General features: G+C 38.7%; 2 protein-coding genes across 15 annotated transcripts in view; both read right to left on the reverse strand.

Annotated features, from left to right (window-relative positions):
• FGF6 (fibroblast growth factor 6) overlaps positions 1–17727 on the reverse strand; it is a 65365-nt gene extending 47638 nt beyond the window's left edge. The window contains exon 1 of the mRNA XM_002752232.7: positions 1–17727. This exon is cut by the window's left edge and continues 31946 nt beyond it. The gene's annotated coding sequence lies outside the window, so the exon portion shown is untranslated.
• FERRY3 (FERRY endosomal RAB5 effector complex subunit 3) overlaps positions 15389–17817 on the reverse strand; it is a 41173-nt gene continuing 38744 nt past the window's right edge. For all 14 annotated transcript variants that reach the window (XM_078338491.1, XM_078338493.1, XM_035258393.3 and 11 more), the window contains one exon: positions 15389–17723. In XM_078338491.1, the coding sequence (XP_078194617.1) occupies positions 17631–17723 (93 nt within the window). In that variant the 3' untranslated portion in view covers positions 15389–17630. The remainder of the gene's footprint in view (positions 17724–17817) is intronic.

The following is a 17817-nucleotide window of genomic DNA, read 5'->3' on the forward strand; positions in this document are numbered from 1 at the left end:
ACCTAACAGGGTTCCTGTCCTATATTCAGAACATGTGTCATGGAAACTCTTATGTCTCTTTTATTGTACCAAAATCTCCCTTCTCCTTACCACACAAATTCTGTCCTTAGGACCAAGTACATAAACTATGAGATGCCAGAAACTTTCAGATGTTTGGAAGTGATGGATACAGAATGTAAGCTCCTGATCATTCTGTAACATTTTTGCAACTCTATCCACATAGTCTGTGTCCTCTGGGAGCTCACTGTTTTATAGGGGAGACCAATTATTTGGAGAAAAATACAAGGTTACAGAGGTCTGGCCCTTAAGAAGCACAGAGGGGAATATATTTCAGATACTGCATATGTATTTTTTTCTGTGCCAAGGCAGGCTGGACAAGTTTCTGCTATTTTATGCTTTTAGAGAGGACCCTTCCAGGAGTGATTGGTGATGATCTACAAGTAATGACAGTGGTATTTGGAGATTGCTGTGCCCTTACTGGCCCAATTTCTATACCAGGACTGTCTCATGACACATTTTCTCTTAGCCTCACACTGAGTAGGATACTAAGAGTGGAGTGGGAGGTCCACTCTCATTGGAGACACAGTCTTCTGGAATAAAGACAAAGAATTGCATACACAAAACCATTAGAAAACCAGACAGAAGAAAACAGGTTTCTGAACTGTTCAGAATAGAGAACAGAGAGCTCCTAACTGAAGGAAGAGGACAACAAGGTCTAGAATTTGGAGAAGACAGCGCTGAGCTAGTGGGGGTGGGGTGAGCCGAGAGGAAGGGGCAGGGGCTAGGACAGCAGTCTCCTCCATCCCACAGACTGAAGCCATTTAATCCCCCTGACCCAGTTCTTGTCTCCTCCCTCCCTTTTGCCTTCCCATTATGACTTTTTTCCATTTAGCAATTGACACTATTTTTTTATATATAATTCTGAGCTTTTCATCTATCTGTGTTAGTTGATCTCTCCCAGTTTTATCAGCTCATTTTTGCCACTATTTTTTATCTCTATTATGTTTTCATTGTGTGATATATTTACTTCTCAATCTCTATTTCATATCAATTTCCCTATCTATTGTCTATAAAATAATTTATTTCTCTATCCATATTTATTATCGCCTGTTTTTACTTTCCTGTCCTTTATTAGTTCTAAATAGTTATCTGCCTTGATCTTTTCATTCTAAGAAACTAAACTGTTTCTATTTGCAGATGACACGATCTCATACGTAGAAAACCCTAAAAACTCCACCAAAAGACTTAGGACTTATTAGTGATTATTTATAAATGATTTAAAGTTGTGGGAATCAAAATCAATATTTAAAAAAGTAGCATTTCTACACACTATTATCCAAAAAAGAAACCAAGAAAATAATTTTATTTACAATAATGTCAAGATATATATAATATAAAAAATTACTTAGGCATAAATTTAGTCAAACAGGTGAAAGATCTGTACGGTGAAAACTATAAAATATTGGTGAAAGAAATTTAAGAAGACATAAATAAATGAAAAGATATCCTGTGTTCATGGATTAGAAGAATTAATATTGTTAAGAAGTTTGTACTACCCAAAGTGATCTAAGACTCAGTGCAATCCCTGTCAAAATTCCAGGGCATTCCCCATAGAAACAGAAACAAAAAATTCTAAAACTTATATGGAAACACAAAAGACCATGAATAATCAAAGCAGTTTTGATTGAGCAGAAGGAACAAAGCTGGAGGAATCACACGACTTGATCTCAAAATCTACTATAAAGTCATAGTAAAGAAAAAAACATGGTATTGCTACAAAGATAGACATTATCGACCAATGGAACAGAACAGAGAGCCCAGGAATAAATTCATGGATTTACAATGAACGAATTGTCCACAAAGTTGCCAAGAACATACAGCCCAGAAAGAACAGTCTATGCACAAAATGCTGTTGGGGAAAACCTAATATCCACATGCAAAAGAATGAAATTGAACCCCTATCTCACCCCATATATAAAAATCAACTTGAAATGGATTCAATGCTTGAATGTAAGACCCAAAAACTTCTTGACAATGATCTAGCAAAGATTTTATGGATATGACCCCAAAAGTGCAGGCAACAGAAGCAAAAATAGACAAACAGGCTTTCATCAAACTAAAGGCTTACTCGCAGCACAGGAAAAATCAACAACAAACTAAAGAAACAATATACAGAATGGGAGAAAATATTTGGGGATCACATACCTGATAGGGAGTTAATATCCAAAATATTCCATAAACTCAAACAACGAGATAACAAGAACACATGTAACCTAATTTTAAAAGGACTTGAGCAGCTTTTTCTAAAAAAAAATACGTAAGACATACAAATGGCTGAGTATATAAAAAAATGCGCAACATCATTAATCATCAGGGAAATGCAAATTGAAATGACAATGAGATGTCACCTGACACCTATTGCGATGTCTATTTTCGAAAAGATAGGATAACAAGGGTTGGTAAAGATGTGGAGAAAAGAGAATCCTTGCACACAATAAAATTCAAGGAATATAAGAATATATATTCCTATATTCATTCACAATGGAATGCTATTCAGCCTTAACATAGAATTGTGAGGAATATAGGAATGTATATTTCTGTATTCACAATGGAATGCTATTCAGCCTTAACATAGATTAAAAAATTGTTGCATTTGTGATGACATGGATGAAACTGGAGGACATTATGCTGAGTGAAATAAGCAAAGCACCGAAAGGCAAATACTGCATGAGGTCATTCATATGTGGAACCTTAAAAAGTAGAACTCATAGATGCAGAGAGTAGAATGGTGGTTACCTAGGGCTGGTGAGGGGGAAGAATTAGGCAGATGTTGGAGAAATGAGGGGGAGAATTAGGCAGATGTTCAATTAGAAGAATAAGTTCAGGAGATCTACTGTACAGCATGGAGGCTACAGTTAATAAAAATATATTGCATACTTGAAAATAGCTAACAGAATCCATTTTAAATGGTCTTATGACAAAAATAAGTATATGAGGTAATGAATATATTAATTCGCTTGATTTAGCATTTACACCATACATCTATCAAAACATTTGTATACCATAAATAGCATAATTTTTGTCAATAAAATTAATTTTTAAAAGTCTTGTATCCTTAATATTCCCTCTATTTTTCAGGTTTTTCTTCGTCATTACTCCTAAATCTTTTCCTACCGTTGTTTCCACCCAATAGTCCTTACAGGACAACACTCCACTACCCTGTACCAATGATTTATTTTTCTCTCATTAATTTATTTTTTAGTTTTTATTTTTGAGACAGAGTCTCACTCTGTTGCCCAGGCTGGAGTGCAGAAGCACGATCTCAGCCACTACAACTTCTGCACCCCCAGGTTCAAGCAACTCTCCTGCCTTAGCCTCCTGAGTAGCTGGGATAATAGGCACATGCCACCACACTGGGCTAACTTCTTTTGTATTTTAGTAGAGATGGGATTTTATCATGTTGGTCAGGCTGTTTTTGAACTCCCGACTTCGTGGTCTGACCACTTTGGCCTCCCAAAGTGTTGGGATTACAGGTGTTAGCCACCATGCCCAGTCTTCTGTTATTAATCATAACAAGCAAACACTTATATAGCTCTCCTTATGACAGACAGTGGTATAAGTATTTCTTGTATGTTCATTCATTTAATCCTCAGAACAAGATCATTGATTCACATTATCCCCCTTTCAAAGAAACCCAGAGAGAGAGAAGTTAAGTGACATGCCCACAGTCAAGGCTCAATTCCAGAGAGTCAAGCACCAGAATCTGTGCTATCAACCCTGTGATATACAACCAGTCTTGGGGAATCTCTGCTCTCTCAGCTTCAGCTTCCACTGCTCCCAAATAGTCCCTTTTCTCCCCTTCCCCAATGTAATCCCAATACTGAATTCAGAATTCCCAAAAGAGACGTCAGAAAAGGATTTTAGCTTAGCTTCCAATACTGCTTAGGATAGAGAGCACAAATGTCTGGACATGCTCTTGGCATGAGGGAGGAAAAATACAAGGAGAAAAATATGCAGATTATTTATTTTTAGTTTTAGTTTTTGAGACAGAGTCTTGCTCTGTCGCCAGGTGCCAGGCTGGAGTGCAGTGGCGTGATCTCGGCTCAGTGCAACTTCCGCCTCCCGCGTTCAAGCAATTCTCCTGCCTCATCCTCTCGAGGAGCTGGGACTACTGGTGCACACCACCATGCCCAGCTAATTTTTGTATTTTTAGTAGAGATGGGGTTTCACCATGTCGGCCAGGATGGTCTCGATCTCTTGACCTCGTGATCCACCCGCATTGGCCTCCCAAAGTGCTGGGATTACAGGCATGAGCCACAGTGCCTGGCCTATTATTTCAATAAATTATCCCACTATCTCACCTCCTGGCTGAGTTGAGAATATCATGGAAAGGCGGCGGCACTGTGACCTATTCTGGTCCAGGGTCCCAAACCTCTGAGCTTGTTAGCTTGCTTCCATGTCCAATTCTGTATCGCACGTAATCATTCCTGCTCTTGTAGCTAGGGTAATCTGCTTGAAAAACAATTTTATCCCATGAATTCTCTGTTCAGAAATATTCAGAAAGGTGTTATCTGTTCTGGAATTAGATCATGGTGATGGTTACGTAACTTTGTGACTACACTAAAAACCGCTGAATTTTACACTTTGAAAGAAGGATGGCATTTCCATCAGTATCAAGTCCTACTTTCCTGAAAACTAGTCTTCGTTAATTTCTTTGGACTTTAAACCCTCTTTGCTTTCATAGTATTCCTACTTTGTCATAAATTTTAGTATAATGACAGTTTCTTGAATGAAGAGACCCTTCTTTTTCATCTCCGTAACACAGCATCCTGCACGGTCTTGAGTATAACTTTGAAAAAGTGAATGAACAAACTGCATTTTTTACTCATTTCTAAATGGTTCATATGTGCTTGTCTTGTTTCTTCAATTTGACTGTAAGGTCCTGCAGAAAGGGTCTGGATCTTTATTTGAGATTTGGTACAACTTCAGAACAGGACATATCGCTGACCTCGAGTGAATTAGACGTACTTCAGCTGCTTAATTACCTGATGGCTTGGCAGAGAACGTTGTGCCTTTTACATTTTATTGGTGGTGCACTGAAAAGGGAGGACACTGAACAGGCGGAGAGTCCCCAGGATGCCTGGCTGAATGGTTGCTCCACCCTTAACCACAAATGGTTCATTGTCCACCACTTTTGGCATTTCCAACAGTATTTGGAAAGAGATGTAGTAATTTCCCCCCCCACCCCAGGGCTTATTTTTAAAGTCAGTGGCTGAGAGTGCTTGTCAGAAGTGGGGTCAGACAGAGCTGAGGGCTCTGAGCTGCCAGGTGGATAGGATGGGTGCTTCCCAAGAAGAGATATAGTGGTTGGTCCTTAATTTTGGACCTCTACTGCCCTGGAAGAAAAGTCCAGGCCAAAGGAAAGGGATGACTTGCTCAAAACAGATCACGGCTTCCATGGAGATACAACTACACAGTCAGGCAGTGTTTTGACAGCCCCGAAGTTTTAAGACTAGTGCTGGGTCAGCCAGAGGGCTAGTGGGCTTCCACTCACTCAATGGGAAATAGAAGTTTTGTTGAGGGCTCTATGTGCCTGGTAGTGGTACTCAGCTAGGCACTAGGGATTAAAGTGTAGACATGGCAGTTTCTGCCCTTGAAAAGATTATAGACAAATAGGTAAAGCCAGACAAATAAACAAATAAATATATTAGTGTGGTAAGTGCAACAATGGTGGTATAGGGATAAAGACTCTTTAGTTCCTTAAATGTGTAGCATCCAAACTGAGGCCTGGTGGTGAATCAAAGGTAGCCAGATAAAGGAGGGAGATATTTCAGAGAGTAGATTGTCCAGTACTCAAGACATGAAAGAAAATGTCATCTACACAGATTTGTAGGTAGTTTAGTTGTCTAAAGCAGGGGATCGCCATCAGCCCAGTCCAGCAAGTCATCTGTATTTGTAATTAAAGCTTTATTTAAACACAATCCCACTCATCCATTTGCGTATTATCTATGGTTGCTGTTGCACTACAGCTACAGAGTTGAGTAGTTGCAATGGGCAACATTTGGTCCTCAAATAGTAACATATTTACTATGCTGGTCTAGGGAATATTTTTTGGGGGAAGGAGTGGCCAGAAATTAGGCTGGAGAGGTAATCAGGAGACAGACCAAAGAGTACACTCATTATTTTAAAAGCAACATAGGAGCAACTGACATGTTCGAAGCAGGAACACAGCATGATAATATTTGAATTTTAGATAATTATGGTGAGATTAAGAAAGAAGAAGAGGCAAAACTGGAGTTGGAGAAACTAGTTGAAAGGATGGCACATAGGCAAGAATTAATGGCCTTGATTATGAAGGCACCAATGGGATGGAAGTAAATGAACAGATTTGAAGGATGGGGATTCGGTGATCAGCTATGGGATTGTGTGAGAGGGATGGCGCATCAGGCAAACTTCCCATTTGGAATTTCTCTAAGATAAGGAAGAAGCAGTAGTGACCCAATAGCCCATTGATACTATTAGACTTCTCTCATTTACAGGAATGTTCCAGTCTTTCTTTTCTCACAATATTGGTTTTTATTTCCCAGTCTACTTAAACTCAATATTACCACTTCAGTGGAATGTAGAAACCTTGTCACCATATAGTTTTCTATTATGTTCTAGTTTTTCTTTGCATAAATGTGTTGAAAACCTCTTAGAGGATGTTATAATTTTTGCTTTTAATAATCAAACATACTTTAAAGAGCTCAAAAGGAAAATACTATATTTACTCAGGCATTTATCATTTCTAGTCCTTCTCCTTCATTCCTACGTTCCAAGTCTTATCCTGAAAGTCATTTTCCTTTTGTCTGAAGAACTTCCTCTAGCAGGTCTGCTGGCAACAAATTCTCTTAGTTTTTCTTTCTTCGAGAATATCTTTATTTCCCCTTCATTTCTGAAAGATGCTTCTTTTAGATACAGAATTCTGGATTGACAGTCTTTTAGCACTTTAAGATTGTTCCACCTCCTTTTGGCTTTCACAAGTTTGGATGAGAAATCTGCAGTCATTCAAATTAGTGTTTCCTTATAAGTAATGCATTGGGTCTCTCTGACGGCCTTCAGGATTATTTTCTTTGCCTTTAGTTTTCAGTATTTTGTTTATGATGTTTATGGGTTTCCTTGAGTTTATTCTGTTTGGAGTTCACTGAACTTGAATTTATAGGTTTATATCATTCACTAAATTTGGAGAAATTTCAGCCAATATTTCTTCAAATGTATGTTTTCTCAGCACCACATCTTTTCTTTTCTTTTGAGACTCCAATGTCATGAATTTAGAACGTTTTGTTTCTTCCATACAGCCAACAAGGTTCAGATCATTTTTTCATTTTTTTCTCTCTGTATTCAACATGGAAATTTTCCATTGATCGATTTCCAAGTTCAGTAGCCATTGACTCTTCTCTTTGTCATCTTTATTGTGCTTCTGATCCTATCCAGTGAATTTTTCTTTTAAATTTTGGAGATTGTATTTGCATCTCTAAAATTTCCATTTGGTTCTTCTTTATATCTATATCTTTGCTAAGAATTTCTATTGTTTTACACATTTCAAATGAATTTTAAAAGGATTTTTTAAATGACTTGTTTTAAAATATTTGTATTATAATCCCAACAAATGTCATCTCAGAATTAGCGTCTGTTGATTGTTTTTTGAGAGTTGAGATTCTTTTCTGGTTCTTTGCAAGGCAAGTTACTTTAGATTGTATCCAGGTCATTTTTACTACAGTTATGAGACTCTGGGTTTTGTTTCAATGGAGAAACAAGTTCAAAAAGATAAAATAATTTGTTTAAGGTCACAGCTTAGTAATGAAACTGATGGATAGGGCTTAAATGACAGGTTAGTTGGTTATAAATTTATTAATTGGCAGTTATTTTCTCTTAACCCTAGTCATTTTCTGGTGTTTACGGTGGCTGTTAAAAATTTATGGTCTTTAAAATCGTCATGCAAATCTCTCTTTGATTCTTAAAAAAGCTTTTAGAGCCTTGGTTTTTTTTTTTTTTTTTTTTTTGTTTCTGACAGAGTCTTGCTCTGTTGACAGGCTGGAGTACAGTGGCACGATCTTGGCTCACTGTAATCTCCGCCTCCCAGGTTCAAGCAATCCTCCTGCCTCAGCCTCCCAAATTTTTAGAGACTTTTAAGATTTACCTTTGTTTTAGGTGTTCTGCAATTTTACCACAAAGGGTCTAGCTGTAGATTTATTTTTCTTTTTTTGCTTAGATGTCAACCTGCTTCTTGAATCTGAAGATTCATGTCCATCACTTCTGGGAAATTTTTAGTCACATTTTATTATTATCTTCTCCCGGTTTCTCTCTATACCCCTAATACAATTGGATGCTTACCTCACAATATTCAAAAGTGAATCTCAGATAGATTAAAGGCCTAAATATTTAGCTATGATCCTGGGGGTAAGAAACAACATCTCAAGTGAGATATAAGAAGCTTAAACTGTAAAAAAAAATGGATAAATTATGTTATAATTTAAGACCTCTGTGAAAATAAAACATAATAAAAAGTAAAAAAAAAACAAACAAACCACAACCTGGGGGAAAAAGAGAGATTTTCAGAAATACCTTGTAAAACTTTAATATTTGGGGCTGGGCACTTGGTGGCTCATGCCGGTAATCCCAGCGCTTTGGGAGGCCGAGGTAGGTGGATCACAAGGTTAGGAGTTTGAGACCAGACTGGTCAACATGGTGAAATCCCGTCTGTACTAAAAATACAAAAAATAGATGGGCGTGGTGGCGGGTGCCTGTAATTCCAGCTACTCTGGAGGCTGAGACAGAAGAATCGTTTGAACCTGGGAGGTGGAGGTTGCAGTGGGCCGAGATTACGCCATTGCACTCCAGCCTAGGTGACAGGGTGAGACTCCATCTCAAAAAAAAAAAAGTTTAATATGTGGAATATAGAAAGAATGTCTGCAAATTCAATATAAAAAGGGAAAACAACTCAAGAGAAAAAAAAATGGACAAAGGATTCAAACAGACAACTCATGAAAAGGGAAATCTGTGCCAAGCACAGTGGCTCATGCCTGTAATCCCAGCACTTTGGGAGGCCAAGAAGGGTGGATTACCTGAGGTCAGAGTCCAAGACCAGCCTGGTCAACATGATGAAACCTTGACTCTACTAAAAATACAAAAATTAGCTGGGCATGGTGGTGCATGCCTGCAATCCTAGCTACTCAGGAGGCTGAGGCACGAGAATCACTTTAACCTGGGGTGCAGAGGTTGCAGTGAGCCAAAACTACACCACTACACTCCAGCCTGGGTGCTGGGTGACAGAGCAATACTCTGTCTAAAAAAAAAAAAACACCAAAAGAAAGAAAAGGGAAATCTAAATGGCCAACAAATGTGCCAGGCTGCTCTACATCACCACTAACCGGGAAATGCAAAACAAAACGGCAATGAGATACTGTTTCATACATATGAGAATGGTAAGAATTAAAATTTCCAAAAGTTCCTGCCCAGTTCACATGAAGATACGGAGAAAAAGGAGTGTTCATACGCTGCCATTAGAAGGGAAATTTGGTACAACTATGGAATTAAATTGGAATTTATTAAATTTTAAGATGTCCATACTATAAAATCCCAGAAAATCTATTCAGAGTTATAAACCATGGAAAAACTGTAACATATGTACACAGTGATACATGTACAAGAATGTGGTTGGTGCTGCACAGTATCAAATCACATAAAAGTGAAAGCAAACTCACTGTCAATAAATAGGAGAATGAATAAATACGTAAGTTGGACTACGGGCATATAATTCAGAGTCTTCAAATATACTGCAACCAAAATTAGTAAAGTAGCTATATGCATATCAGTAGGATTAAATCCCAAAAGCATGATATTGGATTATTAAAAAAGCAAATGTTGAATGACATGTAGAAGGTAAAGCTTTCAATGCAACATCATATACATCTTATGGCTACACTCTATAGATATGCATGAAAACTATACATTAACCTATAGGAATGAATAACAACAAAGTCAAGATAGTGGTTACTGCTGAGAGAGTATGACACATTGAAGTCAAAAATATTCCCAATTCGTCTCATCCTGTGTCCATGCTCTTTGCAATGTGACTTTTCAGCACTTCTCACTGAAGTGAGGAGTCTCTTTACCCCACCTCTTGAGTCTGGAATAGCTGTGTGACCAGATGTAATCAACGACAGAATGTGGTAGAAGTGATGGTGTGTCAATTCTCTTTTCCAGCTCTACTACCACTATGTAAACATGTCGGGGCTAGCCTCATGGAGGATGACTCACAGTGAAGAACAGTCCTGTTGCTCCAGCAGAGTCATCTATTCCAGCCTTCAGCCAGTCAACCCCCAAACATGTGACAAAGTCTAGCCGAGATCATCAGAGTGGTCTACCTGACCCAGCACTAACCAAAGACTCAAAAATGAGCCCAGGCGAAACCAGAACTGCTGAGGTGACCCCCTGTAGAATCATAAAGAATAAATGCTTATTGTTTCAGCCATTAATTTTGGAGTGGTGTGGTCCTCAGAAGTAGCTGATACAAGGAGAGACTAGAGCTAGAGGAGTAAAGAGAACCTGCATCTGTGATATTTTACGTGATAAGAGAGGCTTAAAACAAATGTGGCAACATTTTGAGTTTTAAGAAATATAAGTAGTAGTTATTTGTTATAACTTTTCTAACTTCTTTTTATTTTTGAAGTATTTCACGATAAAAGGAAATTCAGATAGAAGAGTCAATGTGTAACACTAGCCAAGATAGCCAAGATGATTTTGTTTGTTTGTTTGAGATAGTGTCACTCTGTTGCCAGGTTGGAGTGCAGTGGCACAATCTCAGCTCACTGCAACCTCCGCATCCCGGGTTCAAGTGATTCTCCTGCCTCAGCCTCTGGAGTAGGGACTACAGGCGTGTGCCACCACGCCCAGCTGATATTTGTATTTTTAGTAGAGATGGGGTTTCACCATGTTGGCCAGAATGGTCTCGATCTCTTCACCTTGTGATCTGTTCATCTCAACTTCCTAACGTGCTGGGATTACAGGTGTGAGCCACTGCACCTGGCCACTATACTAGCCGAGATAGCTAACATGATTTTTAAAAAGAAAAACTATTTATCCTAGTGCCCCTCCCCCATCCCCATCACCACACACATGAAGTAGACTAAATAGACTAGTGATTTCTGAGTTCGGATCCTCTTCTCTCATCCCAGGACATCTCCTCTATGCCTTCCTAGCATTTAATCCTCCTGCCTCAGTCGCTCATCTGCAACACAGGAAACATCTGATCAGCTTGCTGACAAGACAGTCATAGAGTTGGAAGGCATTACAGGGGCAAGTTGTTCGTTGAGCTGCTATGTGGGTGGGAGACTTTAAATTCCTTAAGTACCTCATACTATTGTTATTTCTAAAATGTAAGTTCACCTCATATAAAAATATGATAGTACTTCCTGCTCTACTCAAATACAGGGTTAGTCACATACCCTGTGACTTCCTCCTGACATTCTAACTTGCCTGTCCTTTGTATCTGAAGTTGTTGCCATTGCTGGCGCAGGTGGCATTCTGCCCATCTGCCAGGAGGATTTGTGCTTCACCTGTTGAATGAGGGCTCAGAGGATACTGTCAGTGCCAGAGAAAGGCAGAGCTAAGCAGTCTGCTCTCAAGGGGCTCAACAAGTCTCTTGGCCCAACGCATTGCTAATGTTTCTATTTTGACTTCCACAGCACTCTGTGTGTTTTATTCTGCACTGACTGTATACCTCTAGTATATGCTGACTGGTACTGTAAGTGACTATGTGTTCTCTTACCAACTCAGTTAGGCTGTAAGCTTCTTGAGAACACGATGTTTTAAATGACTTAGCATCCCTTCTGTCTAATGAAAGGAAGAAAGGGAAGGAGAAAGGTCAGACAGGAAGGAAGAAAGGAAGGAAGAGGAGACAGGAAGGAATGAAGGAAGGATAATAGCAGCAAATATTTATAGAATGACTATATGCCAGGTAGTGTGTGCTTTCTTATGCAATCCTTCCAACCACTAAATGAGGTAGATACTATTATTAATTTTCCCTAGCTTACAGATGAGGAAACATGCTTCAAGGGGTTAGGTAATATGCCCAATGTAACAAGCCACAGCAACTAAACTGGAGAGTCAGCATCTGAATCAGGTTTAACTTTAGAGACCATGCTTCTGATCTCTGATGTTACAGTGTTGTTCAGAGTAGAGTCTCTTGAGCACAGATGAGCTGATAATAGGGAATGAGGATTTATTATAAAGAAAGGAAAGGAGAGAAGGGTAGAAAGCAAGGGAGAAAGAGGGAGAGATGCACCAATGCATTCTCCTCCCACAGATGTCACACCTAATGCATGACAGACAGTAGAGTTTCAGCTTAATTCCTGAACATTTCCAGAAAGGATCTGTTTGCTTCTTTGGTAATGTGTTCCAGCATTCATTCTCTGTGCACCAAAGATACCTACAAATAGCTCTTATACTCTCTTTCTGGTGAGAGAAGACACATACAGTCATCACAGTTCACAGCAGTTCTGCTCTATAAAGTTGCTGTGAACACTAAATTAGTGAACACTAAATCATTGCTCCAAGGGGAAATAGATTCCTGCAAGTCTCTGGCCACAATATTCTCATCAGCTGATCAATATATAACATTCTTTTATGTGGGCTACTGTTGAAAGACACCTTATTTAATACACATCACTGTTCATTAACATTGAACTTTCGACCAACAGCACTACATTGCATACCTGGACAGAGCTAATGTAAACATGTGTTATCTTCATAAGGCACATCACAACCTTCTTGCACTTGGGAACACTACACAGCACTTCAGCACTATGCTTGGACCTCTCCGAACAACAAAATCACCATCAAAAAGCAATGCAAAAAAAAAAAAAAAAAAAGGTGCTAAACAGACCCATGAAAGGGACATTTATTTGCACTATGAAAGCTAAAACAAGGCAGCAGAGCGTCGCCTTGCTCCATCTGAGTTAGGAACATGTCTTGGGCTACTCAAACTTTTTGGTGCTCTGAACATGTCCACAGGGAACCTGAAAGTGCTGCCAAAGGCCCTGCATTCTATTCTATTGGCCAGTTACAACAACTACATGACTCTGATGTGATGAATCCATTGTTTTTGTAACTTACTGTATGCTTTTGTAAATGTCTTTAACAATTTCGGAGTTACAAATAAATTTTAGTGAACAGGTGATGCCATAAATATGATATCTTCAACTAATGAGGACTGAAGTTCAGCCAGCCTTAGATTTGGATATATTAGAAAGCCTGATATGTCTTCGATTTGAACATATTTGGAACTGTCTTCTTGTAGGAACACAGGAAATGAAGAGCAAGAGAGATCCGAAGTGTATGGTAATTTTAGCTGTGTATATTTGAATAGGACATTCCAAGCACATATTGGTCCTGCAAGTAACCTCTGAGGTTACTCCTCCTTTCCCCTGCTTTAGCTGAAATTTTATTTTAGTCATTAGAGATCATCAGCATCGCAGATTACAGAAAAGCCTGCCAAGTCTTCTGTCTTCACAAGTCCCAGAGCAGTTGTATAACCTTCTAGAGGCTGAATCTTGCTTGCACTATGCCTTTGCATATAGAAGAAACTCAATAAACACTTGCTGTTTATTGAATGAGATTCTCAGGGTCAATCTGCTATTTATGTTGTCTTGATCTCTACCTTTCCTTTGTAACATCCCCTCTTGTAAATAGTTCTGGTCAAGGTTGTGGTTCCCAGCTTGAGGTCCCTGGAATTAGTGATCCTTTAAGATGTTAAATACATTTCACTTGGATGATGTCGCACAGGTTAAGTCAAACACCAAAGTTTTGTTTTTGCAAGTTTGCCTGGAATTACACAATGATAATTCTATGTATTTTACGTGGTAATACTATGCATGAGAATGCACAGTGATAAGTGTGATACTATGTATAACCTGCTAATCAGAAGCTTCTCTCCAGACATACCTGTTTTTGATTTAGTAAAAAAGATTGCTCAAATAATTCCAATTGTTTACGTTCTCAAAACATTTCGGATGAAGAGAAGATGGTAACAAGAGGTTCTTGAATAGTTAAAGGATAAAAAACCACTAATTTAAAAGGTTCTGAAAACATGGTACTTTTTCCAAATAGGTGTTGTATTCTTTTTGTTTGACATTTATAATGATTTTTATACTTGTTAGTCCCATGGAGCATCAGTCCAACTTCACATAAATGGGAAAACTTAGTCAAGAAAAGCAGCCATTTGCATTTAGAAACTGAAAAACAGAAAATAATATAAGAAAGAAACTGAAAAATAGGCCTGAGGCTCTAGTCTCTAACTTTGGTGGGTTCTTTCTGCACATTTTCTGTGAAATCTCTCTTAGAGCTTCTAGAAAAGAAATGTTTCTGTGACTTCATCTTTCTTTGGCGAAACATGTTTTCTTCCTGTGAGAATTAGCCAGGATCCAACGGAAGTGACACAAATGATGGTGTGTATTGTGCCAATAAGAGATCTGCCAACTCCCAGGCAAGCTGCTTCTTCCCGCTGAAATTCCCTTTCATGCATGTCTTCCATTCTGGTCACACTGCCATGCTGAGAAACAGCTGGTGCCACACTTCTAGATCAATGGCTTTGCTTGTGTGGTGCTTTGAGAGCAGAAATGGGGGAAGGGAGGGAAAGAGCAGTACAGAACGGAGACCTCAGGTTCAGTGCCTTTGCCTGATTTCCAAGGCACACTTTTAAGGCCTTGAGGGCCATTTAGGAATATGTAACTGTTTACACAAATAGAAAACTTCTAACTCACAATCCTCACCAATGTCAGTGTTTGTGCTAATCTCACCATCTTCAGAGACTCTTGTGATCAGTTCCTCTCAACTTATTGGCCATTTACCACTGCCTCCATTCTATTTCTGCTGTCTGTACCTTACTCAGTCGTCCCTTGCTTTCTGCAGGAGACTGATTCCAGATCCCCTGCCAATCCCAAAATCCCTGGATGTTCAAGTCTTTTATATAAAATGGGGTAGTAGTTGCATATAACCTACACATATTCTCCCATATACTTAATTCATCCGTACATTACTTATGCCAAATACAATTCAAATGCCGTGTAAACAGATGTTATATTGTATTTTTAAAATGATTCTTATTGCTGTACTATTTTTTCTTTTTTTAGAATATTTTTGATCCACAGTTGGTTGAATCCGTGAATGCAGAACCCTTAGACACAAAGTGCCACTTGTACCTAGAATGCTGTATCAGCCTAAGGTATCTTCTTCACATCCTCCATGAAGTGCTTGAAACCACTCCCCTCCAAGAAGCACTTTAGAACACTCAGAAAAAGATCCTAATCTCATTATTCTTGGTCCAAATACAAAATTCCAGACTCCTCAATTACTGCAGCACTAAAATCCCCATGATTTAAGTGCATTAATTACGTATTTATTATTAGCCTGATGTGTTTTCATCAGTGGTAATGTAACACCATAAGCATGATTTTTCCAATTTTACTGCTTCTATAACACAGCTTCAAGTGAAAACGTGATGAATTTTCATTATCAATTTCAAATTGAAAAATTTGATAAATTTATCATGATTTTATAGGTGAAATAGCATGTTTACACAGCCCTCAGTTAAAGCCACAAGTTTATAAGTAATTCAGTAGAATAGCTTAGAGGCGACAAAGGAAGAGTTGGGCAGCAGCATTCAACAAACCTCCACGAATGAAGCTTTGCTCCTCCATTCTGCTACCTGGGCTGCACCCTTCAGGCTGTTGGCTGTACCTGTAGATTCGTTACATAATTCTGCAGAAAGATTCTCAATGCCTGTTTTCAGGTGCCTTTAATTGATCCAGTTCCAACTCGACCTGTCACTGTATAAACAAAAACAGCTTCTGACACTGACCTGCCACTCTCCTGGTTTCTCCCTCTGTCTTCCCTGCTTTGCATTAGAATCAGTCTCAGTGGTTAACAGTGGCACCTGAAAGACAATTTCTCCAAGATAACTGCATAGGCTCAAAGGGCAAACACCTGTCTTGTTGGCAGAATCGCCAGGCTCCTGGACAAATAATTTGCAGAGTTTTACTGTCCAATGGACATACTGCTGGAGTGGGTGTTCTTAGGGTTGTCTTTGCTGTTGTCACCTGGATACACCTTTTCCTTGAGTAGAAAATTAAGACATTCTGTTACAGGAAAGCATTCTGTTTGCCAACAGTTTATTACATTTAGGCATACTAATGAGGGCTTTTTGTTTCTTATCACCAAGACATGCCATCTTATGACCCAAATGCCCTCCATTTAGCCACGCAACTCGGAATTATGAAACTATTGCTTTCCTAAACACCTGTGTGCTTTTGTAAATGCCTTTAATGGAGTCACTACTCATAGCAAATATGTTATAGAGGGGACAAACACATGATACGCAGCATCTGAGAAAGGAGTACCATAAGGAAAAACAATGGAAAAGGAGGGGAAACAGAACAGGCAGAAGTGGGGACACATTTATTAGCAAAGAATTGCAAGAGGCAGAGGAATGGTTAAGCAAGCTGAGAACGCAGGGAGGACAGAAAAACAAAAATGATCTTCATTGTCTGATTGTCACAATGTTGATGAGCACTAAAATATTGCCAGGTGCTGAGACTAACTTGACATCAAGCTTGCAAAAAAGAACACTATTTTCACAGTCCATGAAATGTTATTAATATGTAAGTGCAAGGTCACAGAGGAGGATGAGAGAGGTAAAAAATCCGAAATGTTTTCTGACTCTAACTTGTACATCCTTAGAAACAGGAGATTAAAGGAGGGTTCTGAGACAGGAAAATTTAAAAGAAAAAGCACATTTGTCTCATACATTTGTGCTTCTATAAAAAGATTTTCACAGGAAATTTGTACTTGCAATGTATATTTCAGTGCTTTTAAATTTTGTTTTGGCAAATAAAGTAAAAGGAAGATTCATGTTTAATTAAGGTTCGCACTTGATATGAGTCAAGCCTTTTGAAAAAGTCAAATCTGTCCACGTAAATATAATCGTTTCCTTCAGCAAATGTCCATGTGTGATAAATAAAAAGTTTTAACTTACCAATATTCACAGGTAACACAGAGAAGAAAAAAAGAGAAATTCATAAAAAGACTTTAAGAATAAATGTTTGGCTGGGTGCAGCGGCTCATGACTTGTAATCCCAGCACTTTGGGAGGCTGAAGCCAGTGGATCACCTTGAGGTTGGGAGTTCAAGACCAGCCTGACGAACATGGAGAAACCCCATCTCAACTAAAAATACAAAATTAGCCAGGTGTGGTGGTGCATGCCTGTAATCCCTGCTGCTCAGAAGGCAGAGGCAGAATCACTTGAACCGGGGAGGCGGAGGTTGCAGTGAGCCAAGATGGTGCCATTGCACTCTAGCCTGGGCAGCAAGAGCAAAACTCCATCTCAGAAAAAAAAAAAATGTTTTAGTTAGTGGTTGATCACTAGTTTGTGCAGTATATAAATTTTTGGAATGGTTTAACAGATATATATCTTGATTTGTGGCTTGATTGTAGGTTCTCTTTCTGGAAATCTTTTGCTTGAAAGAATCCCAACACAGCACAAATTTCTGGAGAGTTAAGAATCATCTTCTGCCAGCATGTCAGTCTATAAGGGTTTAGTGCTTGGATGTCAGAGTGAGTGTTGATGATACTCGGAAGATCTGGGGAAGCATGTTACTAAGTTGATAAAACATTTCTTCAGAAATACTCTGTAAGAGGAAAAAATAATAATTGCACTTGTTACATCACGATTGATTTTAAAAATAATTTTAGAAGTTTTTTAAAATATGGACCTAGTTCTAC

The sequence above is a fragment of the Callithrix jacchus genome, chromosome 9 (genome assembly GCF_049354715.1).
Source record: "Callithrix jacchus isolate 240 chromosome 9, calJac240_pri, whole genome shotgun sequence".
In the NCBI taxonomy this organism is placed as follows: domain Eukaryota; kingdom Metazoa; phylum Chordata; class Mammalia; order Primates; family Cebidae; genus Callithrix; species Callithrix jacchus.